The sequence below is a fragment of the Mus caroli genome, unplaced genomic scaffold (assembly GCF_978045245.1).
Source record: "Mus caroli unplaced genomic scaffold, Mus_caroli_1 scaffold_14, whole genome shotgun sequence".
NCBI classification, from domain to species: Eukaryota; Metazoa; Chordata; class Mammalia; order Rodentia; family Muridae; genus Mus; species Mus caroli.
The window spans coordinates 108,618,253-108,643,336 of record NW_028227269.1 but is presented as its reverse complement, the minus strand read 5'-3'; the positions used below and the strand labels follow the sequence as shown (position 1 = coordinate 108,643,336).

The 25,084-nt window shown below is 48.1% G+C and overlaps 1 protein-coding gene across 1 annotated transcript in view; it reads right to left on the bottom strand.

The window, feature by feature from the left end:
• Dync1h1 (dynein cytoplasmic 1 heavy chain 1) overlaps positions 1-21,841 on the bottom strand; it is a 65,817-nt gene extending 43,976 nt beyond the window's left edge. The window contains exons 1-11 of the mRNA XM_021178532.2: positions 21,446-21,841; positions 10,668-10,755; positions 8,840-9,013; positions 8,452-8,707; positions 7,982-8,168; positions 6,464-6,735; positions 5,980-6,207; positions 4,687-5,763; positions 4,018-4,197; positions 2,959-3,108; positions 1,807-1,953 (exon numbers count right to left, since the gene is read on the bottom strand). Coding sequence (XP_021034191.1) covers positions 1,807-1,953; positions 2,959-3,108; positions 4,018-4,197; positions 4,687-5,763; positions 5,980-6,207; positions 6,464-6,735; positions 7,982-8,168; positions 8,452-8,707; positions 8,840-9,013; positions 10,668-10,755; positions 21,446-21,695 — 3,009 coding nt within the window. The 5' untranslated portion in view covers positions 21,696-21,841. The remainder of the gene's footprint in view (positions 1-1,806; positions 1,954-2,958; positions 3,109-4,017; positions 4,198-4,686; positions 5,764-5,979; positions 6,208-6,463; positions 6,736-7,981; positions 8,169-8,451; positions 8,708-8,839; positions 9,014-10,667; positions 10,756-21,445) is intronic.
• Positions 21,842-25,084: the final 3,243 nt, after the last annotated feature.

Here is a 25,084-nt window from a genome sequence, read left to right as displayed (position 1 = left end):
GTGCCAGGACAGCCAGGGCTACACAGAGAAACCCTGTCTCAAAAAAAACCAAAAAAAAAAAAAGAAAGGAAGTAGCAAGGAGGGGGACTGAGCTGAATTCAGGGTGTTAAACACAGGAGATGGGGAAGGGGCTTTTCCTTCTGGGATGGCAGTGGACAGAGGTCAGCTGGGTGCCTCTCTGCCTCTCTGAGCTGGCAGGCTTTCACCATAGTGTCTGGCTCCTGGGTATTCATTTAGGAAATTGAACATTGACTTTATTTTTTAAAAAAAGACAACAGACCAGGATGAACTTTAAAGACATCAAGGACAGAAACCAGGGTGACACATGACTTCCGGGTTGGGTGGAAAGCAGGACAAGAGGAGAAGCAGGAGAGAAAGCAACCCAGGGAGCAAGCACAGCACCCAAGTCCTGGCTGCAGGACAGGGGGTGGGAAGCAGGCTGCACGCACGAGTGTGGACATGGCTGTGTCAGAGCAGCGCTGGGTCAACAGCGCTGGTGTCCACACACAGGGCGGCTATCGTCTGTCCAGCTTGCAGAGGAACAAGACAATGCAACGTCTTACACAGAATTAGACAAAGAGGATCCCAAAGACTATATATAGATGCCTGGGATAGAAACCAAAATTCAGTTTGGTTTTCATTAGCTGGGCAAAACATACTACAGGGACTAGGGGATGGCTCGGTAGGCATTTGCCACCACGCCTGATATCTTGAGTTCAATTCCCAGAATGAACTTACAAAGCGAAGAGATAGGTACCTAACTTGCAGGGTGTGCTTTAAGCTCCACTTTCTCACTGTGAGAGATGTGAAAGAGTGTGTGTGCGCACAAACACACCACAAATAAAACCCTTGAAGAGTGACATTTATGTTCAAAGTCACAAGGGAAAAAAGGTGTGTTTGGGGGCTGCAGAGATAGCCCAGTGGTCCTGAGCACTGGCTGCTCTTCCAGAGGACCCGGGTTCAGTTCTCAGCACCTAGGGAATCCAATTATTTTTTTCTGGCCTACACAGAAATAGACTCACTCCTGATGAACAGACACACATTCAGGTAAACATTCAGACATGTAAAAGAAAACTAAATTTATTTTATTCTTTGATTTGAAAAGGCATGTTTCTAGCAGAATTACTAAATTCTAGGACAGTCTGCATGGCAGTGTTATGGAATCTTTTTATTTGAAGCCACTGATCCTACTTAAAAGTGACATCAGTCAACATTATGGATTAAATGGCCTTTCAGGTTTTCCTTTGACTCTAGAAGGGTACCAGGAAGACTAGAATCCAGGATTTGCCTTAAACTTGTCAGTGGGGATCTACAAATTAAGTTAAGAGCAGCTACGTGCTGATAAATCAGGCTGCAGGCAGGAGCTCAGGAGGCTGAAGCTGAGGTCAGGTGGGACTACATAGGGATACCCTATATCCAAAATCAGACAACACAGCAATGGAGTAGGAACTGAGATTATCAAAGCTCACAGGCCAGGCACAGTGGCAGGCCCCTTTAACACAAGTGCTCAGAAGGCAGAGAATCTCTAGGAGTTTGAGGCAAACTTGGTCTACACGGGGAGGTCCAAGAGAGCAAAGGCTCCACAGAGAGATCTTGTTTAAAAACCAAAGTAGCTAATGGAGGAAACTTTGAGAGACGAGGAAGGCTGCAAATGCGAAGCTTTCCCTTAGAACATGCAACCCGGGACCCCCGGAGGAGAAAGAGACACGTACAGGGCTCATTACATGACTCACCCTGAGAAGTGGCATCAGAGTCCCAAGTAAGACCTGGTCAGAGGGCATGTGCCTGGAGGCCCTGGAAGCTTACCTGGTACCTCTGGCTCTGGATCCTGGGCAGGGAGAGCACAATCATCTTCCACGCGAACATCTCCTGGTACAGCTTGTACCTGCATTCTTCAATGGGTGGGTTCAGGTAGATGACCTGATTTGTTATTCTCAGCTCATGAACGACGTTCTGTACGAGAAAGGTTTTCTCTTACTCAGTAACATAGCTCAGTAAAATGGCTGAACTCTTTACAACCTTCTCGGTCTAAATCATGACCTCTCTAGGTAGAAGCACAAAGTCTGTCACTATCAGATGCACCCCTGAGCTGTTTCACATCTGTCCCTCTATGATCACAAGAGGCTGGGGTGCGAGCATCACGTCACCTGCTCCAGGTGCCCTGGTGCCTGGGTACTCATGGAAACCCACATGCTCAGTAAAACTAGCTGGAGGCCTGAAAGAGAGTGTCACTGAAGCAGAGGGTGGTGGTGGAGCACACATTTAATCTTAGCATTCGGGGGGCAGAGGCAGGCAGAACTTTGTGAGTTCGAGGCCAGCCTGGTCTACAGAGTGAATTCCAGGACAGTCAAGGCTACACAGAGATAGTTCATCACACAGACACCAGGCAAGTTAGAGTTCCTGCAGGGTTCACTTCCTAAGCAGACATTGAGGTGGTTATGGCCTCCTGTATGAAGCCATTTTAAGTTGACAGAAGATGTACAAAGAAAGCACAAGGCGCTTCAGCAGTTCTGCTGACACTGGATGGCCGCCTCCCCTCACCCTGCACTCAGTCTCCTCAACCCACCCCAGCCTGTGGCATTGCCTGCTCTGCTCCATGCTCCACAGACTGATTTTCCGTGAGCCTCTATTTTTCTCATAAGTTTTCTGGAGAAAGGGCAGATGTGAAATGCTCTTGTCATCACAAGATGTTACAAACTCGGGGAGCCACTCTCACCACTGGCGGTGCTAACATTCACCAACTGGTTAAATGGTGTCTATCAGGCTCTTCCACTGTCAGGTGATTTCTTCACAGGCACTCGTATGCAGTGCCAGCCTCATCCCAGAGCTTCCCCGCCTGGCACCTTTTTCAAGCAGGATCTCACTACTGATGCTAAGCTGGCCTCAGCTTCCACAGACAGTTCCAAGGGGAGGGACTTGCTTTGCTATCCCCAGGTGAGTGCCAAGGGAGATACTCACTTTGATCTTGGGCTCTCCACCAGGCTTGTGACTAACTTGTGGAGCATCTGTATCCATGTCGACTTCTGCTTTATCTTCAGCTTGTCCAAGAAGAACCTGGGTCCAAGCTCGAAGGCCAGCTTGCAGGCGGACACCCAGTATCCTTTCAATCTACAGAGAAAGTAGGGTCACTGAGTGGCTGCCTTTGAAGGTTGGCTCACAAAGTACAGAATGAGAAGGTGGCAGGTGCGCCACAGTCAGTGTCTACCTCTGTGTGTGACATGTGCAGCAGGATCAGAGCTGTGTTCTGCACCTTTGAGACTTGTGACCTGCCAGTCTCCTCAGCTCTTAAGTGACAAGGAGACTTAATACCATACTGCATCCTGCAGATGCGGGTAAGCTGTTGGTAGCTGTTCCTTATGATGTAAAACTCACTTCAAGTGCTGTTTTGTGGAGCTTGAAGTTAGCTCTGGAGGTGAAACTAGGAGCACCGTAGCTTGGAGATGAAGACATTTTCCTTCACCAAGTGGAAGAAAGCCTTCTCTATCTAGAGCCAGGCTACATTCCTCGAGGTGACAGACAGAACCTCTGCGTTCTGCATGTCTTCGGCACCGCTGTGCCCTATGCCTTGTAACTCCCTAGGGATGTGCTGAGGGAGAACCACCGCTCCTGCAGCCTGACAACTTTCCTTCCTACCCGATGTCCTTCACCAGCCTTAGGTTGTCAGAGAAAGTGCCTGGAGGGCTGGGACTAAGGAATGGATCCATACTGAGCAAGACCCTAGATTCCACCACGGCACCACCATCATCGCCATCAACAAGGAAAGTAAACAAAGCAAAGCCTGAATCCTAAGAGCAAGCGAGGAAGAGCAACAGGAAGTTGCCAAGTGCCCAGGAAGAAAGGGGAGGGACTCTCCTCTGCGCCCAGCTGTGGCATTAGCTGAGGGATTCAAGAGGTACTGGGCCAGCCACATAAGTACTTAGGGAAACCGCTTTCCAGACAAACTGAAGGTTGTACCTAACAGGGCCCACGCCCACGGGACAGCAGAGATGAGTGACTGGCCAACTCAGCTGTACACACCTCCATGTCCAGCTTGTTGACCCAGATGGGCAGATTGGAGTAGGAGTGCAGGTTCAGGTCGTCCACTGCTTTCTGCACTCTGTTCAGGATCTCCGAGAACGTCTTGTGGTCATACATGCAGGTTTCCAAGGAACGGACTTCCAGGTCTATCTTCTCCTCAATAATCAGTAGGTCGTCCACCTGGAGGAGAGTGCGTTTAGTATGAAAACATTCGAGTACTCCATGGCTCGTTCATGTCCCTTTCATGAAGAACTCTGCTTAGCATAGAGAAGCCCCTCTGTCAACAGCCAGCCCTAGCTGCTGGAGTGAGGATGCTACTTCCCCTGCGTGGCCCACAGAGGGAAAGGGAGGGCTGGGAACACTACCAGCATCTTTCTTCTCTCTGCCCTGCCCATGGGAACAAGCAACCCCCAATACAGGTCTGGAGACACCTCTCCCCCTAGCTGCATCACATGCCTATCTGCCGCCGATGTGCTCTATCCAGGTTTCTCAGGGGGTCACACGGCAGCATTCCCAAAGCCCCATCCCATCAGTCAACAGCCAGGAAGCATCTTTCCTCCTGCAGCTGCAGGGGTCTTAGCTCCAATCTCACAGACTGCTGTGGAGAACTAGTGCGTCCCTGACTTGGCGACTAGTCCAACCAGAAATGCTGAAGGTCAGTCAACTCACCTTCTCCTGGAAGTTGAAAACCGTCTCTGCCAGGCGCTGCACATAGGGGTCGAGCTTGTAGGACTCCCACACCAAGGCGATGCCTTCTGCGATTAAGGCCTGCACCTCCTTCTTTAGGCCGGCCACTAGCAGGGAAATGGTATTGCGCTCCTCCACCTTCTCACAGGTGCGCTCGTAAGTCCGGACGCTTTCGATCAGCGAGATGGCAAACGGGTAGAGCTGGTTGGCTTGGTGAGCCTTGTTCACAATTGCAAGTGGCACTCGGAAGCCAAGCCACTTGAGGTTCCGGACTTCTTTGGAGAGTGTTATGATCTCTGGAAGGAAGTTCACCTTCAGCTTGAGGACGTTCCCAGTGCGGCCCCTCACGCGAGCGCTCTCAATGGTGAAGATGCGCCCCGAGACACCAAGGTTGCGCTGCTGCACCTTCCTCGCCCAGTCATCGAAGATCTCCTGGGTGTTGAGCTTCATTCGGAAGCTGTCTCCATCCTGCTTCAGCTTCTGCCCTTCCACGTGGTTCTCCCAGCCTTTGCCCAGGACATCCTCCACTCGCTTCATGTAGGCAGTGAGCTGTCTGTCGATCTGCTTAGCCCAGATGATAGACCCTGACACAGGGGGCAGGTCACGGACATGACTCATTTTACAAGCTTGGCTTTGCGGGTACTGGACCTTGAACTTGTCGTGCAGAGATTCGATGTCATCTTTCACACGTTGGATCAGCTGGGTCTGGTATTCACGAATGGCCCCTCGGATGTGTGGGCGGACGAACAGTGCATTGAACCTGGAGAAAATCCTGAACATCTCATTGGCATTCTTGGCCGTGCCGAGCTGATCTCGGAGGCGGGCGGTGATGCGGGTCTCCACACGGTCGATCCTCTCATCGTATCTCTTCATCGCAGCCTCCCAGGCCTCCGTCCCTTCTTTGGAAACATCCAGACCATCGACTTCCTTGACATTCTCGTAGGCCAGGTTCACCTCCTCAATGGCGTTGGCGTCGGCAGCATCAAAGAGCACCTCAGCCACTTTCATGTCTTGGGGTTCAGGTGCCTCTCCTTGGTTCTGTTGTGCAACTGCTGTGACCTAAAACAAAAGATTTGGAACAAAAAATAGTTGCAAATGAGGTTTTTCTGTCACAGGCACAGCACAGGATTCTTGCATCAATGCTGACTTCTAGGCCTTTAGGACTCTATCATCACAATTCAGCCATGAGCACACTATAAGGATCTCCCTGCAGACTTAGAATTACAAGAAGGCAACAAAACAAGGGCTGTGAGCATCTGTGACTGCCAGACACACCTGTGGCCTCAGGACCCTGACAATGACGGCCCTCAGCTGCTCGTGCTGACGGCGGAACTTCCTCATCTGGTCGAGGCGGGCCTGAAGCTTCCTATGAGCGGGGTTGATGCGCCACACCATCTTCAGGTTCTCCTCCCGCTTCCTCTTGACGATGTCTCGCAGCAGCACCTGGAGCTTCTCATACTCGTCGTCCCATGTCTGGAAGACTTCGAAGCAAGCCACCATGACCTGGGTACAATTGGGAGATGGCTCGTCACTCACCGGGTCACAGTGATCTCACTGGTTTTTTTTTTTTTTTTTTTTTTTTTTTGGTTTTTTGAGACAGGGTTTCTTTGTGTAGCCTTGGCTGTCCTGGAACTCACTCTGTAGACCAGGCTGGCCTCGAACTCAAAAATCCGCCTGCCTCTGCCTCCCGAGTGCTGGGATTAAAGGCATGCGCCACCACGCCCGGCTGATCTCACTGGTTTTAAAGACCACAACTTACTTTTTCAAACTCTTCATAGGCTACATGCATCAACTTCCGAGTGCCCAAGACCTTGAGCAGCTGAGAACTCAGGTCTCTGGAGATGGCCTCCACGAGACGCAGGGCCCGCTGAATCGGGTACTTTGTGTTGCGGATCTTTCTCAGATGTGTGAAAATTGCAACAAGGGCCTGCCTTATCTTGTCCAGCTCCGTGGCAGACAGCAAGTCATTCAGAGGGAAGTCTTTCATCAGAGGGTTGTAGTCATTCACCGTTTCCAACGCCTGCTTCAGACCTAGGTTGACAAAGAGGGTTAACGGTTTTCATGTCAAGTAATAAAATAAAGTAAACTAGGTCTTAACTATGAAATGCACTTTGATGCCAAACATATTTTAGTTATAGAAAAATCATTCACGGTATTTCAAACAAACAAACAAACAACATCTCTAAACAAACAAATAAACAAACAACATCTCTAATGGACTCAGTTTTGGTTTTCTTAGGGGTACAGTTGAAGCCAGGTATAAAGGTATAAAAGCCTTTAATCACAGCACTTGGGAGGCAGAGACAGGTGGAGTTCTGTGAGTACCAAGCCAGCCTGGTCTACAGTACAAGTTCCAGGAGAACCAGGACTACACAGAGAACCCTGCCTGGGTGGTGAGATGGGGAAGTAGAGTGGGCTGAGAAAAGATCAGCAGCAAGGAACACTGGCTGGTGGCAGAGGACCTGGGTTGGTTCCCAGCACCCACAACGGCAGCTCACAACCATCATGACCTTCCAGGTCCAGAGAATTCAGTAATTTCTTCTAGCCTCAGTTTGGCACTGTGAACACACATGGTGCATGTACATACATGTAGGCAAACATTTATAAACATTAAAAATAAATGAACAACTCTCCTGCATCCTAACTTAGTGACAAGCCCATCTCCCAAGTAGCTTCCTTCACAGGGCTAACATTTTTTTTTTTTTTTAAGACAGGGTTTCTCTGTATAGCCCTGGCTGTGCTGGAATTCACTTTGTAGACCAGGCTGGCCTTGAACTCAGAATTCTGCCTGCCTCTGCCTCCCGAGTGCTGGGATTAAAGGCGTGCGCCACCACGCCCGGCACCAGGGCTAACATTTTATATTTCGCTTTTAGTACTGTCTACATGGCTTACTTTAATGGCATAGTCGGTCATCAATGAGAGGAGAGGCCCTTGGTCCTGTGAAGGTTCTATGTCCCAGTATAGGGAATTCCAGGGCCAGGAAGAGGGAGTGGGTGAGTTGGGGAGCAGTGGGAGGGGAATAGGGGATTTATGGAGGGGAACCTAGGAAAGGGGATTACATTTGAAATATACAGAAAGAAAGTATCTAATTAAAAAAAGAGAGAGAGAGAGAACAGTAGTGTTTAGGGTGTGGTCCTGGTGCAGTACTTGTCTGACACATAAAAGGCTGGGCCTGGGACTGACCCCAAACTGCATCTCCTAGTTTTCATCTAAATCATCCAAGACTTTAAGAAGGAGTCTCAGCAGCTTATGCATCTGGCTATTGGTTCTGGGTTACCTGTGTCAGTGTCAAAACTGACAGTGGCATGGAAACGTTTGCCGTGCTTCAGGATATCCAGAGTCAGGAGCACCTCGGGGCTCTCCCGCTTCTCTTGGATGCGGTACAACGCACGTTCCAAGTTTAGCCAAAAGCTGATTTCCTGCAAGGCAGTTCCTGATGCTGGATCTCGGTCAAGCTTGGTCACCTTTGAAGATAAGATGACATCGCCTGGTAAATCTCAAGTTGATCCCTCCCCAAACAAGTGAAGGGTTTGGTCTGAAGCTTGGAGATGGCTGCTAAGTGTTCTCTCAGTCTGCAGGATACTGACTACTCAGCTCAGACTCTGGCCCTGCATCAACACTCCTAGACGTAGGAGGGACTCCTACTGTCTACTGTCATGCTATCACAACCGAAGAACTTGGGGCAGCTTCCCACAGACATTAAAGGACAAGCCGTCTCACACCGGCTGCCAATTATAGTGTCCTTACCTTTTGAATTTCTCGGATCCACCGATTAACTCCAGACTGTAATTGGTTAAGGAAAGTTGGGTCTTCAACCTTATCACCAAAATCTGTAACTTTGGGCTTTTCTCCGCGCTCATAGCACTGCTTCGCAACGTTCGTGATGATGGGATGAATTGGCAAGCTGATCTCTGGGATCTCGATATTCTGCTGCAGGTGGAGGAGTCCCATTTCAAGCTCTGCAATCTTTTTTTCAACTGAAGGAGCCATCTTATCACCATCCCTACAAAGACAGAAGCATCTCAAAATGAGAGCAGTACTGGCCGTCGGAGCACATTATTTAAGGTCTGTTACTTATCAGTGAGATACCTTGTGTCTCAGTGGAGCCCCGCTGCCGTGAGAATACAGTGCTTACCTGTCTGCTTTGCCAGACTCTCTGATGTAGGACTTAAAGAAAGGAGCCACTGCATTGCTGATGAAAGAGTGCAGTGTCTCATATGGCGAGTCTTCACTCAGAGTGAGGACTCGGAGCTGGGACGACACTGGCTTGTCTGCATCAATCACAGGGGCTCGCTTGATGAACGCCAAGCTAAAGAGCCAAAGGAGAAAGCAGAGCAGACAAGTCACAATTTAAATTGGTTTTTAACAATTACAGTTTTTGTGTTGAAAATAAATCAAAAATTTTGAGTGTTTAACTTAAAATTACATTAAGAACAGACTGAGCTGGGTGTGGTGGTACATGCCTTTAATCTCAGCGAGTTTCAGGCCAGGCAGCAATACAGAGTGAGACCCTGTCTCAGACCAACCAAAAACCAGACTGAATGAGTGTTTTTCTAGCTGTGACTGTCCTTTTTGAAACCCTGTGGGTGAATGACTATATCCTGTATCAGGACAAGGTTGTAGCGTGTCTCCACGACAAAGGCAGCAGCTGGGCCAGCAGAATTCACAGCTCTGGCTTAAAACCGACCTACTCAAGCAACTGTAAACTGCACATCAATCCCATCAATCCTCACGTGAGCCCGTGAGCTGCTACTCACGTCTATAGTAAGACTGTGCCTGCTCAACTGGCCACTCCTCCCAGCTCCACTCTTACATTCTGAACTCTCTTCCCCATCTCTAGACACCACTTCACCTACATTTCCTATTTCCCTAAATATATTACAAGGGCCGATGAGATGGTTCAGGGGTTAAGGGCCCCTGGTGCCAAGTCAACCAACCAGAGTCCAATCCCACCCCAATCCCAATCCTCCACCCCAGCACCCACACAGCAGAAGTAGAGGGAGCTTCCTGTAGGCTGCACTGTGACCTACCCACTCACTGGTGAGTGCTATCAGTACTACAAAAGATGGCAAACGGAAGGAAAATTTGACATAGGTATTTTTGCAGTGCTGGTCGGGAAATGTTCTGTCACATGGGCTGTCCCATGTGCGGCAAACGCTGGCAGATCCTATCCAGGAGGCTACCCACTAGCCACACAAGTCGTCTTCTTCTTCTTTTTGTTTTTCGAGACAGGGTTTCTCTGTGTAGCCCTGGCCCTCTTGGAACTCACTTTGTAGACCAGGCTGGCCTCGAACTCAGAAATCTGCCTGCCTCTGCCTCTCGAGTGCTGGGATTAAAGGCGTGCACCACCACGCCCGGCCACACAGGTCTATACTTTGTTTTCCTTTTCCTTCTGAGACAGTTGTTTTCTCCTATATAGATAGACCAGGCATTAGATCCCCTGGCTCCAGCCTCCTAAATGCTAAGGCTACAGTGTGTACCACTGTACTCTGCAACTCCTCTGTAGTCTTGAAATTGCTTAAGAAGTTTTGACTGCTAACGGAGAATAGTGAGTTTTCACATATGGGAACCTGAACGTTTCTACTGTTCGGAAGTTGATATAAGCTTTCTGTAAGGTAATCTGGCAACATGCATTAAAACCTCAATGATGCCTTTCCTATGAACGACTAATACACTCCTGAAGGATCTATCCTGAAAAGAATCAGGCCTGTGCACAGGGCTTCACTACTCATTTATAATGACAAAGTAAGACAAAAGCAGAGACTATTAAATCAAAGAATACAGTCAGATAGAAACCTGAAACTCCCAGTAAGTGAACATCAGCCCAAACCTAACCGCAGTCCCAGGTATGACAACTAGAACTAGAATGGTTTAGCATTTACACGGATGTAGAAATTGAGCTCAAGCTGTGCTCATGTGCAGTGGACCTGTGGCGCGGTCTCACTGTGGCTCACACTACTCACCTGTTGGACTTCACCCCGTAATGAATGTCTATGTTGATGTTATAGGAAATGAATTCTTTCTCCTCTTCTCCTTCATCACCAACGTCCTCTATAAATCATAATAAAAGTGTTATCAAATTCACATTGACATTTCTAATCCATCAAGTCTTCAAGACTGATCCTCGCCCCACTCCACCTTACTTCTAAAGTGAACTCTATCTTTCAGGCAGTAGCAAGTGTCTGGGTTGTTGGAAGGTTAATAAGAGGATATAAGTGAAGTCTCAGAGATATGGGCAGTTCCAATAGTTTCTGCAAAATTCTCACTGTCTCTGGCCACTAGACTCACCCTCTGTGCCCAAACTACAAGTCTCTTTCCATGCCAAGTGCCATCTGCCCGGCTGTATACTCAGTTCTTCCTACATGACGTGACAAGCATTCCCAGTCAGCCTAGGCTGGCAGGGCTCTCAGCCCTGTTTCCCAGGTACACAGTGTAGGTAAATGGTCCCTGAGATCCTCGGCCGGAATGCAGAGGCCTGCAGCTCCACACGGACTCCTCACCAGCGCACAGCAGGGCCAGGCCAAGGGAAGCCCACCCTAGAAGACTGCTGACAAGAAATACCCGGAAAGCCTGTCACCCAGCTTTTTCTTTGCTCTGTCAAGCACCTGTCTGTCGTCTGTTGTTGGCTGCACACAGAAGGGTCTCTTCTACCCAAGCTAACCGAAGGCATGGAACATGTAGGGTCCACACAGCACCCAAGCCAGAGACAAGCTTAATGGAACTTAGCATACAACAGCCTCAAGAGGCATGTATGTGAGCCAGACTTCTAAACTAAAAGTCAAAATTATAGAAAAAAATTTGTAAAAATGATATGGGTGTGGTGCCACAGGAAGGTCGATCTCTGTGAGTTCAAAACCAGCATGGTCTACAAAGTTAGGTTCAAGCCAGCAGGGTTATACAGTGAGACCCTATCTCAAAATAATAAGACTATAAGATAATGCAAACTTCTCTATCAATAACCTCCAAGACATTTGAACATCCTAGCTAAATTATGTTCACAACGGCTCCCAGTGTATTATCAGCATTACCCAAAACTACATAGTCATTCTCTCTCTCTCTCTCTCCTTCCCCCCCACTCCCCATAGGGTTTCACTGTATAGCTCTGGCTAGCCTAGAACTCACTATGAAAAGCACCCTGGACTCACAGACACCTGCTGACCTCTGCTTTGATGCTTTGAGTGCTTTGATTAGAGGAATGGGTCACAAGGCCTCAGCATCAGCTGCATTAAAGGGCAGAGAAAACACAAACCCAACAGAAGACCCAAGAGTGACTGAGTGGTATGGACTTTAAATTCATGAGCGGAGAAGGGCATGCGACACTGAACTGGGTACTCTCTGAGGCTCCTTTTAGCAGCCAAACCTTGAAATTCAAGTATAAAATACAGAGCCTGAGCAAACACTGTCTGCTTTGTTGGTTTTAAGATGAGACAAAAGCAAAATTCAAAATCATGACATTTGCACAAAATGGGTGGGCTGGAGATCACTGTGCTAAGTGAATAAACTGGACTCAAAGACCAATGTCTCTCTTATGTGAGCTTTGGATTTAAGGAGCAGGGAGTAGAAAGGGGCCTGAGGGGAGGAAGACATCTTAAGTGGGAAGGGAATAAAAGGGGTAATGGCACATGTGAGATGGGGGTGGTGGGGAGCAGTGGAGAGCACCGGGAAGTGGGGCTCAATGAGAACAAAGTAAAAGGACACCTGTATACGCAAATGCTGGAATGAAAATCATCTTTGTAAACTGACTTTACAAGCAAAGTTCACATGTAAAGGCATGATACATAAGGTCTCTATCAAGGGAAGCTTTCCCAAACAACTGTTTTTGATATAATTTTAGAAACAGAAGGAAGAAGCAGGTGGAAGAACTTTCTAGTGTATCTAGTACCACCTCTTGCTTTCAAAAGAACTACTGTCATCCTGTAGGAGTTGGCATCTTCCAGCAGTACCCGAAGGCCTCAGGCACGAAGAACATAGGGCGGTGCCCACCCTAGAGACTGCAGGCCACCTCTCCTAGGCCTGGGAGTCCCTGCTCTTGACTGTGTAAGTACGCTGCATCTCAGCTGAGGAAAGAGACTGTAGTGAGGGTGGTGTTGAAAAGCAAACCCCTGTAGGTACTCCATGTTGGTGCCTTTCCACTGTATGCTGCTCCGACAGTAGTCAGTTGTCTAAGGGCGTGGAGTGTGACCACCAAGAGCTGTTGTTACCCAGTGCTGGGGGTGTTGGGGTTGGAGCGAGTGCCGGACACTGAGGCTGGGCCATTCATCCAGATTATCCAGACTATGAAGCCAGACTTCGCCAAAGATCCAGTTTGTTCCTCTTGTGCAGAGCCCACCCCGGCCTGCCAAGGAAACTGCTTTCGCATGCCTAAGGTGGCTTTAAATGTTTTAACTTTAAAAAGACCCTTTATAAATCAGCTGACTTTCCAAGCACTGAAACCTGTATCACGAGCTATAGCTATATTACAAGACAACCCTGCTGCCTGAGAGCAGTCACACCTGTGCCTGCAATCTCTACTTGCAAGCATAAGACAAAGTGCAGACAGACAGACAGACAGGCCCTGCCCTGCAGCTGTCAAGGCAGTGGGTTAAGAAATATTGACTTCCTGGGCTTGATGGCAAGCCTTCAATCCCAGCAGAAGCAGGCAGATCTCTGAGTTCAAGGCCAGCCTGCTCTATAGAGTGAGTTCCAGGACAGCCAGGCTGTTTACCCAGGGAAACCCTACCTGAAAAAAACTACAAAAAAACAACTATAAAAAAAAAAAAAAGAGGAAGAATCGAAACCAAAAAGAGAGCAGAGCCGCCCATGTCCTGTACTGGGGTTCCAAAGCTCTCCGCAGTCACACAAGGCCTCGCCACACAGCATCCCAGTAACACGGCCAAGTACTTCTCCCCAATGCCCATCATCACACAAATGCAATCACAGAAGAGACAGGCCAGACACAGGCTCTCAGCCTGTGGCCTGTACGCCCTGATCCAACAGGCTCCACCGCCCACTGCAGGTCTGAGCCAGGCTCAGGAGCAAATGCTGCAGTTCCACACTAGGAGCACTGCAGTGCAGCAGAAAGCAGCTCAGGCTGGCTCAGGGAGGCACGCCCAGTGACGTAATCCCCAGACAGGAAGAACCGGAAACAGCCCTGCTGCTTGGGTAAAATTCCAGCACCCCTAAGAGTAACTTGGGGAAGTCATTACTAGTTGGTCAGAGAAACACATCTGGGTCAGTCTTGTATATACAAGTTCCTGATAAATACGGAAATCAAAGTTTGAATATGCCCAAACCCCACGTACACAATATTATGTTTGATAAATTATCAAATATGCTTTTTGCAGAAGGTCAAGCTTGATGGCATACACTTGTGATCCATCTCAGCACTGGGGGGAGCAAGGGGCAGGAGGATCACCTCGACTTCCAGTCAGCCTGGTCTACACAGTGAGTCCCATGGGAGCCAAAGTTATAGGTCATCTCCAGCACTGGGTGTGTTTGTGGTAGCTCTCTCCCCTTTTGTCACTCTGTAAATTATTAATCTTATAAATAGTAAAAAGAAAGTTGGCTTTCTACTTCGATAAAAATGTTTGAAGTTGAAGGAAGGACACTTGATCATTCGTTGTTAACAATGGGAAGCAGCTCACTTACAGACCCACCTACATGTTCTGTCCGGGTGGCACACTTCACTAAATCTCAAACCAGTCCGCGCTGGAGAGATGGATGGCTCAGTGGGTAAGAGCACGGATTGCTCTTCCAGAGGTCCTGAGTTCAATTCCCAGCACCCACATGGTGGCTCACAACCATCCCTAATGACTCCCTCTTCTAGAGTGTCTGAAGACAGCTACAGTGTACTTACATGTAATAAATAAATAAATCTTTGTTTATTTATTTATTTATTTAAAAGAATTTTAAACAATCTTAAACTCTGTAGTCAGTTTCCTGGTGTCTGTGGACTGCTGATTAATACAGTTAACACAGGTGGAAAATTCAATGGCAGGGCTCAGGCGTGCTGCTCCCACCCAGGTCCTGAGCTGCATGCTGTGCTGGGCCACACTGGCAGACACTGTCCAACAGGCAGCAACATCTGGACATGCACATCTGGACATGCATGCTTCCACAGACAGAGACTAATACATCCCAAACTACTAGTGCAAATTAGGAGCTCAACTGCAGTAAGAGCTGCACTGCCCTCACCTGAGGGCATCTCTTCAAGTGTGCTAACTGGGCAGGAGGAAAGGGGCGAAGCCTGGTCAATCCCTCCAGCATCTGCCAACCGGAGCAGGGAAAGGCATTCATTCATTCACCCTACACCCACACCAAATGACTCCTTACAAGTTTCTAGGTTTTTCTTTCATCTTCTTTCCCCTTTAAAATCTAAAACTGATCAACACCGTATCATGATGGTCACCATCGCCACACAGACGCTCTTATGCGATAGCTTTAGCTTTATCCCTTTCTCATCTCTGGTGCCGAGGACCATGACTTCCCTGCCACACCTCCCCATGCTGGCAGTGGCTAAGAACTTGGGAAAGGCGGGCTTTCTCAACCTGACAGCCTGCATCCTTTCAGGTGCGTGAAGGAAGCATTACATTCCACTTACTTCTCCTAAAGACGTTTTCTTTTCTTTTCTTTTCTTTTCTTTCTTTCTTTTTGTTTTTGTTTTGTTTTGTTTTGTTTTTGAGACAGGGTTTCTCTGTGTAGCCCTGGCTGTCCTGGAACTCACTCTGTAGACGAGGATGGCCTCAAACTCAGAAATCTGCCTGCCTCTGCCTCCCGAGTGCTGGGATCAAAGATGTGCGCCACCACTGCCCAGCTCTTAATGAACTTTTCAATGAACTGAAGTTTGTTGAAAAAGACAGTTACTAATGCCTAAGGAACTTAATACTTGGTACTTCTCTTCTGGAGCCAAGGTCTCATACAGTCTAGGCTGGCCTTGGGTTCAACCTTGAACTGATCCTCCCCAGTGCTGGGGTTATGCACAACCATGTGCTGGGGATCAAACCAAAAGCTATCTAGATAAGCACCCTGCCAACTCAGATACCTCGCAGTCCCAAGGACTCAGTACTTTCTCAGTTAATATTAATTTAGAAGAAAAATAACTGATATGAAATAGACTAAGCCAAACATTCCTATCTCTTTTTAAATTTAACTTTATGTATATGGGTGTTTTTGCCTGTATGCATCTGTGTACCATTGTCTGTCTGGTGCCCACAGAGGCTAACAACGGTTGTGAGTCACTGTGGGCAGTGAGTGCTCTTAACCACTGAGCTGTCTTTCCAGCATCAATATTCCCACCTCGGGCTGGTGAGATGGCTCAGTGGGTAAGAGCACCTGAATGCTCTTCTGAAGGTCCAGAGTTCAAATCCCAGCAACCACATGGTGGCTCACAACCATCCGTAACGGGATCTGGTGCCCTCTTCTGGAGTGTCTGAAGACAGCTACAGTGTACTTACATATAATAAATAAATAAATTAAAAAAAAAAAAAAGCCGGGCGTGGTGGCGCACGCCTTTTAAAAAAAAAAAAAATATTCCCACCTCAGTAAATGCACTCAAGAACTGCAGAGATGGGGCTGGTGAGATGGCTCAGTGGGTAAGAGCACCCGACTGCTCTTCCGAAGGTCCAGAGTTCAAATCCCAGCAACCACATGGTGGCTCACAACCATCCGTAACGAGATCTGGCGCCCTCTTCTGGAGTGTCCGAAGACAGCTACAGTGTATTTACATATAATAAATAAATAAATCTTAAAAAAAAAAAAAAGAACTGCAGAGACTAGCTTCAGAGTTCTTCAAAAATCCTTTCCATCAAACTCTGCTCTCACGGATCAGGGGTCTATTTGAAAGTGGAGATGGAAAGATGGGGGCCGGAGAGCTGGCTCAGTGATTAAGAGCACTGGCTGCTCTTCCAGAGGTCCTGAGTTCGATTCCCAGCAACCTTATGGTGGCTCACAACCATCTGTAATGGGATCTGATGCCCTCTTCTGGTGTGTCTGAAGACAGCTACAGTGTAGTTTAAATACTACAGTGTATTTAAAATAAATAAATCTAAATAAGAAAGAAAGCTGAGATGGAAAAATGTGAGCCATACGTGGTGGAGACTTCAAGAAAGGTGTCTTCCAGACACAACAGGACTGATGCACATACGCACGCAGAGACCATGGCAGCACGCAGAGGCTCAAGCCAGATGCAGTCCCAGCACTGTGAAAGGGAAGTGGACGCAGGCTCCACCCCCAATCAAGGAGCTCTGTGCAATTAATACTAACTGGTAAAGTGAGACCTAGTTTTCTCTAATGAAGTCTCACTGGGTAATCAACTACACTTCAGGACGGGCCTATGCCTAAAAGCAGTTGGCCAACAAAACAAACTCAATGGTATTTTTTGTGGACTTTGTTTTATTTTACCATGTTTTGGTATTTTCTGTCTTATTAGTCTTTTGTTTTGTGGGAGTTCTGTGTTTGAAAGAGAAAAAAAAACCTATATAAAGTTGGATGGATAGGAAGATGGGAGGATCTGGAAAAACTGGGGGGAAGGGAAAATATAATCAAAATATATGGAAAATGCTTTAAATTAAAAAAAAAGAAAAAGAAACAGCTAAGTCCTCTTTCTCTCTCTCTCTCTCTTTTTTTTTTTTTTTTTGTTTTGTTTTGTTTTGAGACAGGGTTTCTCTGTGTAGCCCTGGCTGTCCTGGAACTCACTCTGTAGACCAGGCTGGCCTCGAACTCAGAAATCTGCCTGCCTCTGCCTCCCAAGTACTGGGATTAAAGGCGTGTGCCACCACTGCCCAGCCTCCCTCTTCAGAGTGAACTGGTTTTCTCCTAGGGGTCTCAGCCCACTCTTTTAAAAAATGGTGGATTCACCCCTCCCTCGAACCCACTGCACCGCACACTCTATGTGCCTTGCTGTAGACTACCTTGTCCTATAAAAATGTAGGCCTAGGGTTGGAGAGATGGCTCAGTGTTAAGAGAGCTGACTGCTCTTCTGAAGGTCGTGAGTTCAAATCCCAGCAACCACATGATGGCTCACAACCATCCATAATGAGATCTGATGCCCTCTTCTGGGGTGTCTGAAGACAGCTACAGTGTACTTACATAGAATAAATAAATAAATCTTTTAAAAAAAATGTAGGCCTACCTGCACACGGTCAGCTTGCCAATGAACCCAGGTTGGCAGATTCCTGCTAGCACGGAGGCATTATGGGACTGTTAGAGAAAGCTTTTCTTGCTAGCACTGAGGTGTTATGGGAATGTTAGAGAAAGCTTTTCTTGTTGACTTACTCATTATTTTATTAACCACTTGAGATGATTAGTACAGAAATGAATGAGGCTGAGCACCCATACTGTGAAAACTGATGTCAGGTTAGAGAGGCAGAAGTTGTTCTTGAAGGCCCTCTAGCCCCAGCATTCTGCAGCACCTCAGGGATCCTCAGCTGTCCTAAGTTTTTAAAGCCATCGATCACTAAATTTCATAATTCCTCTTGAATATAAGACCTTAGAAGAACAACTTTTGAAAGCCCACAGAAACCATTTTCCTAAGTCTCCACACAACTGTCTCTATGAAGCTGGGAACCTAAAAGGCTCTCTGTGAAATATGAAAATGTGGACCATTCTTTTACACTCCGGTTCCCAGCCAACTCTGCACTAAGAGCTGACTCCCCTACATGACCTGCCCTAGAAACGCTGCACTGCCAGGTCAAGGCAGGCACACTAAGAACAGCCACATCCCAGCAGTGAACAACAACTCCCAAGTCTAAGGCTGCAGCTTTGGAAGGGAGAGTGCACATCTCACACACACACACACACACACACACACCCCACATCATCCCTGCTGAGCACTCACAAAGCTGGAGGACAGCAGTCACAGAGGCATAACATGACGGTTCCGTTCCCACAGACACCACCGACCCAGACCCACCAGGGACAAAGCACAAGAAAACCTGCACCGTAGGAAGAAGTGCTACAAAAACATCTTTATGGGTAAACCATCCAGATCAGGATCAAACAGCTTTTCATTTGGAAGAAAACGATCAATCTCCCTCGGACTGGGAATTTCAGAAAGGAGACAGGTGGAAAGCTGTCACTCACCTGCTGACAATGCTGCACTATCAAGAGAAACTGCTAAGTCACCATCTTCATTTTATACTATGAGGAGTTCTGTACTTTAATGCAAAGTTTCTAAGTAGCTGGGGTAGCTTTAAAAAAAGAACTTATTTTTTAAAAAAATGCTTCTATATATTTGGTACAAGTGTTTAGAAATGTCTTTAAAGTAGAGCAGTGACGAGAGGCTGGAGGCACAGCTTGGCTGGTGAGGTGCTTGCCTGACACGTGTGGAATCCTTCATGACTTCCCCAGCACCACAGTAAAACACTGACCATGGGGTAGTGAATGCCCTTAGCACTTGGGAGGCAGAGGCAGGAAGATCAGAAGTTCAAGGCCATCCCTGCCTACATACAAGTTTGAGTTCACCTTAGGCTACCCTAGAATTTGTTTTTTAACAAAAAGAGAGAAAAGGGAAGGATGGCTAAGATTAACAACGAATTTCTCAGTTCAGGAAATCAGGTATATACTAATCACAGTTGGTGGTGTTTATTCACCTCTCACTGCAATCAACTATTGCCTGTTTATTGGCACAAGCCAATTCGAACTCCTAAGAACTACCTAAACAAAGCCCTCCTGCCAAGGACCCAGAGACTGTATGGGCCTAGTCCGAAGCTCAGCGTTAGACTGTGTGCTTAGAAACCCCCAGGAGGAAGAGATTATTAGATAAACTGTGAGTTGAGGTCAGCCTGGTCTACAACACTTCAGGCCATCATTAGCTACACTACGAGACTTCTCAAACAAGCAAACAACCAACAACAACAAAAGAGTGTGCATGTGCAACATCCTGGACTCAATCCCCAGCACAGACCACACACATGCTCACTCGGAGGAGACCTTAAGGCATCAACTTGGATTTAAAAGGATGAGATGGGGAGTTTGTTGTGGGGAGACTGGGAAGAAATGAAAATAAATAAAATAATCAATAAAAAAAATCTTTCCCTTTGCTTCTGTAAGTGAACAAGAAATTAATGATATGCTAAATCACTAGGAATGCAAACAGGATTTTTATAAACGCAGAAGAGAGTTTGTCAGTCTCAGACAGTCGAATTCCTTAGTCAACTTTCAAAAGTGCAAGTCATTATGGAACCTCGCTGGGATGCTGGATCATCCCTACTACGTAGACACTTGTTCCATTCCACCCTTGATACAAGACGGACAGATATGGGAAGAACAAATTGCTAATGACAGAGCAGAGAGAAAAACTTGGGAATTTTTTTCGTAAAGAGAAACCATGACTCATGGTTTTTGTGTTTTTATATTGAAATCACTAATTCCAATACACAAACTGTGCAACAAAGAATATAAAAGAATTAGCTAGGGCCAAACTACTCAAAACCTTTAAAAACATTGGTAAAAATTTATTTTAATAAAATGTATTTGCACATACCCCACAAAAGAGCAAAAGAGAAAGTAGGGGTCAAAGGGCTCACTGGGGCGCTGCTCAGGCAGGGCTCCAGATGACTTTCATTTCAGATATGTCTCAAATTTTCTACAGTTACATGGTCTTTTGGACAAAAAAATAGATTTCCATGCAGGAATAAATACAAACTCCAATGGAAAGGAAACCATCTTCAGTCACACTAACACTACACAGGCACTAATAGCATCCTAATGCTTTAGACATTGTATATTGATTGAAGAAAAATATTCTGCTATCTTCTAACTGCAGGCCCAAACCAAGGCCATGTGAACATTTTTGTAATTAAGAATAGCCTTTAAGCGATACAAACTATCGAAAGGACAGCCACTCTGGTTTTCTAACGGAACCACGCAGCCTTTGGACCTCTAAGGAACTTGCTAGCAAATATTCTCAGTCCATCTCCAGTCCCTAAGGGCTATGTTACTTTTAAACAGCACATCTGGGTTCCTAGGGAAATGCCACACCCATTAGCCAGCAGGTCATACAAGTAAGTTCCCCAGATACTACAAAGTGGTTTTAAAGCCTCAAGAAGGAAGGAGTCCTGCAAGCAAGCCACAGATTCCAGATCAATCTAGGGATGTTGTGAGAGTCTCTGCTGGAGGACACAACTGGAACATGTCAGCTTCTTTGCCTCCTTCCCCAGCTAGGGAAGCAACAGTTCTTAAGTCTTTGAAATCAGACTTAAATGTCACAGAGCTGTCATTAGGGTCATCTAAGCAACAATTTCAAGCCATGATCAGCAAAACAAGCAATTTGGACTGGAAACTGATATGCTGCGTCTAATCTTAAAGTCCTGTATTAGCTGGTGACCTTGGACCAGCCATGGGACTCAGTTTCCTGGTTTGTAAAATTGGGAGATACACCCACTCAACAAGGATGCTGCGAGGCCAATGGAGGCCTACGCGTAGGCAGCCGCAGACAGCAGAGATGCTGGGTGCCCAGGGCCTGCCCACTCGGGCTCCCGCCAACCCACCGGTCTCCGAGCCCACCCAAGGGCCAGCACCTAGGCTGTCCTAGACACACTCTTCCCAAAGCGAGCTAAGCTTGGATACGAATCGAAACCAAAAAAGCTCATGTGACTTTGGAGGCAGGGATGCGGCCCTGTGCCCAGCCGGGACCGGGAGACGCTGTCTCCACCCAACTCGGCCATCTTGAGAAGCCGCGGAGACAAAGCGACCCCACTGTGCGGGCGCTGGCGGTCCGGGCACCCTAGCTGCTCCACGCGACCGGGGAGGGGGCGCCGCGCACCTTTGAGAGTGGAGCGCTCCACCAGGACCGTGTGGACCTGCGGGTCTGACAGGAACTTGCGCATCTGCTCCAGGGCGCTCTTCTCCTCCAGCGCCGCCTCCAGCGCAGCCGGCGCGTCGCCGCCGTCCTCCAGCAGCAGCGGCACCAGCTTACGCAGGTGCTTCTGCAGCACCGCCACGTCCGCCACATTCTGCACCGCCGACACCTCCAGGCCCGCCGAGCCGTCCTCGCCGCCGCCCGGCTCCGACATGGCGGATCCGCGGAAGGGAGAGAGATAGAAAGAGAGAGCGAGAGAGCCGAGAGGAGCGGCCTCCGGCACGAGAGAGCAGTGAGCGAGGGGAACCGGCGACAGGAGACGCTCTGCCCGCTAACCCGCGGCCGACTGCGGACAGCGGAGCCGGCTCCGCCCTAAAGGCCACCGCTCCCGCCGGCCCCGCCCCGCCCGCTGGCTGCAGCCACCGGCGCCCGCTCGCGGTCGGCGTCGCGACGTTACGCATGCGACTGGAGGCGGGGCTATGTGCGGCGCCGCGTGGCCTTTTGGGACTTGTAGTCGGAGGGCAGGGCGGGGCCCATTACTCTGCGCAAAAGTGGTCCAGGAACCGCGTCTGTCTTCATTGCCAGGTGGCAGAGAATATCACAGAGCCAGCCCCTCAGGCTTCATAAATAGTGTATGAAGGATGCATTGACGAGAATTGACATTTAGTGAGAGTTCATCCTCTGCCCGACATTGCTCTTAATAATCTGACTTCTCCCGTTGAATGAATGGAGTCTGGAGTCCCAACTACCCAGTCGTTATTAGATACACATGGGAAGATGAGGACGTTTTTTTCAGAGGAGATGAGGGGCATGCCCACAGTGACTTCGCTAAACTGGATAGGGAGAGGGTGGAAGGGAGATGATTTTAGCTGAGTAACTGGCGTCTGAGGAAGGGAAGGTTAGGTATGGGTGGAGCAGCAACTGCAGTGCAGTCTAACGGTAGGCTAAAAGAAACCTGGATGGTAGATAACATCAAGCTATGATGGGACCTGGCTTCTGAACACAGTGTCATTTACCAAGCGAGGGTGATGTGTCTGTAAGAGAAGGACGCATGAGTGAATCCACTGACAACGGTAAGCTCCCCATACCTGCAGCACCCACCGCTCTGTGGGTTCGGGAATCTGGATCGGCAGGAGGCAGGGGCTTGGATTCCTCCTAAGTTTCCCTGCATCTTACCCATCACCCCTCCTCCCATACACGGAGGACAAGAAGGGCAGAATCTCTTTGCTTACTTTCTTAGGGGTACTAACTGGCCTTTGAAAGTTCAGGTCATAACTTGCCTGTTCAATTGGGTAGAGGGAACTAAGCCAAAATGATCTTTAAAAATATAATAATGCCGAGTTAGAAAGCTGAGTCCTGATTGGTGGGATGATGGTGGTATGATGTGATTCTCCCAAATCATCTTTGGAAAACAGGAAGCCCTACAATACGCTTATTCCTTGCACAATTGTCCTGTGCCAGGTCCCAGAGGCTGCTAATGGTGGCCCGAAGATTCTTCTAGAAGCCAGAGAGACAGAGAGAGAGAGAGACAGAAAGAGAGAGACAGAGAGAGAGAGAGACAGACAGACAGACAGACACAGAGAGAGAACAGATAAATATCCCCATTCTCCCACCAGCCCACCCTGGTAATATGTCCAAGATGTCGTAAATAATCTTGCAGAGGTGAGAGGACAGACCCAAAGCTACTGTGGTGAGTTGCTACTGTGGAAATGCTGGCGTACCGGCAGTGATCAATACTGAATGTCCACCTGACACTAGGCGCTGTGTTAGTGTTTCCCTCTGCATATCCTGCAGAGATAGGAACAAGGACAAAAGACCAGAGATTCTGAAACCTGCAGGGACTTGGTGGGGGTGGGGCTGATTGCACCCTGGCTGCACTGTGAGTCAGCACCTGGGAAATGCAGTCATTCAGTTACCCGAGGACTCACTCATCTGCAACCTGGCTCCATGCCAGGGGACAGATAGCAGGCTCAGACTTCGGATTATCATTCCAAAGAAGACAGAAATGATTTGTTTACGAGGATTTACAAGTGGATCAAACCTTCGTGATTTTTTCAATAAAAATTGTTTTTGTTTTTTAATATAGTGAGAACAGACCTGCTGCACACAGGCTGCTGAGATTTCTAAGGGCACCATCCCAGAGGCTGGCCAGGCTGAGACAGGGATAACGAGGAAGCTGAGTTTGGCTGAAGATGCCCTTCTGCTTCGTGGCATAGGATGCAGCCATTCTTGGGTGGGGACCCGGCCTTTCTAGTCTCCTGCCTGTGAAAGCATCTGCTTTCAAGTGTGGAGAGGAGCTGGGAAGAGCATTTCTTTCCTGGTGTGGGATGCTGGTGGCGGCTAGAGTGCATACAACTTTGTCGTAAATTTGTGATACACTGTGTAGAGGCCTTGCCCATTCCCAACATCTCTTTAAAATACCATATGACGTGCTGTTGAGGTACCGTGTCAGGCTCATTCTCTGTATTCTGCCCCCTCTCTCAAGCCCTAGAGAGCACACAATCTCTCAGTGGGACCACTGTCAAACCAGCACCTCCAGGCTGTGTTTCCACATACCCCTTCTCTGAATTCCATATTGGACTTTTGCTTTTCAAGGTCTTGTCATGTAGCCCTGATTGGCCTGGTACTCAGCATGTATGTAGTACATGCTGACTTCAAACTTGAGCAATCATCCTATCTTGGCCTATAATTCCAGCCCTAGAATTGTGGAGTGTCCTACCATACCTGGTTCATGTTGGGGCATTCACTCATAATCAGCCCCACATCTGACATTGCTCCTAGGCCTGGAGAACACCCAACACTTGCTTAATGTATACTTAATGTATGCTTCCGGTCCAGGAATGGGAGGAAGGCGAGCGGCAGGGCACATGCAGGTAAAGATTTGGAATTTCTCTGCCATACTTTCAGACAGAAGACATCATTTGGGCTACTAGGCACAGCTGGAGGATCTAGCTGGCATTTCACCTCAGTCTTGGTTCGGCATTAAATGGGCCTCAGGGTAAGGACTGAACTGGATCCGGGTCTTGGAGTTGAAGACCAGGGAAGCCCTTGCACCATCAGAACAGGAAAAGTCCATTTGCGCCCTCTGGTGGTCACGAATTTTCTCACTTTCAGGAGGCCTTCTTTCTACCCCCCACCTCCCCATCCATCTGTGTGGCGCCACCCGGTCAGCTAACAAATGCCAGCCTGTGGTTCGGCCCATATTCCACCACCCACAGGGAAGATTTATGAAGACTTTCTGGGCAGAAAATTTACCCAAGCCCTAGATGCGCCTGGTACTGCCTAGCTCCTTCCCTTTTCCCTCTAGTCGAACCAACCATGTCTCTTACCAAAACTGTACCCCCAGCTAAGTTTCCTGCTTCCTGGGTACCCAGCCCCCTCTCATCTTATGCTTTCCTGATTCTGTCTCTTTCTTTCTTTCTTTCTTTCTTTTTGGTTTTCCGAGACAGGGTTTCTCTGTATAGCCCTGGCTGTCCTGGTACTACTCACTTTGTAGACCAGGTTGGCCTCGAACTCAGAAATCCGCCTGCCTCTGCCTCCCGAGTGCTGGGATTAAAGGCGTGCGCCACCACGCCCGGCTTGATTCTGTCTCTTTCATCCAGC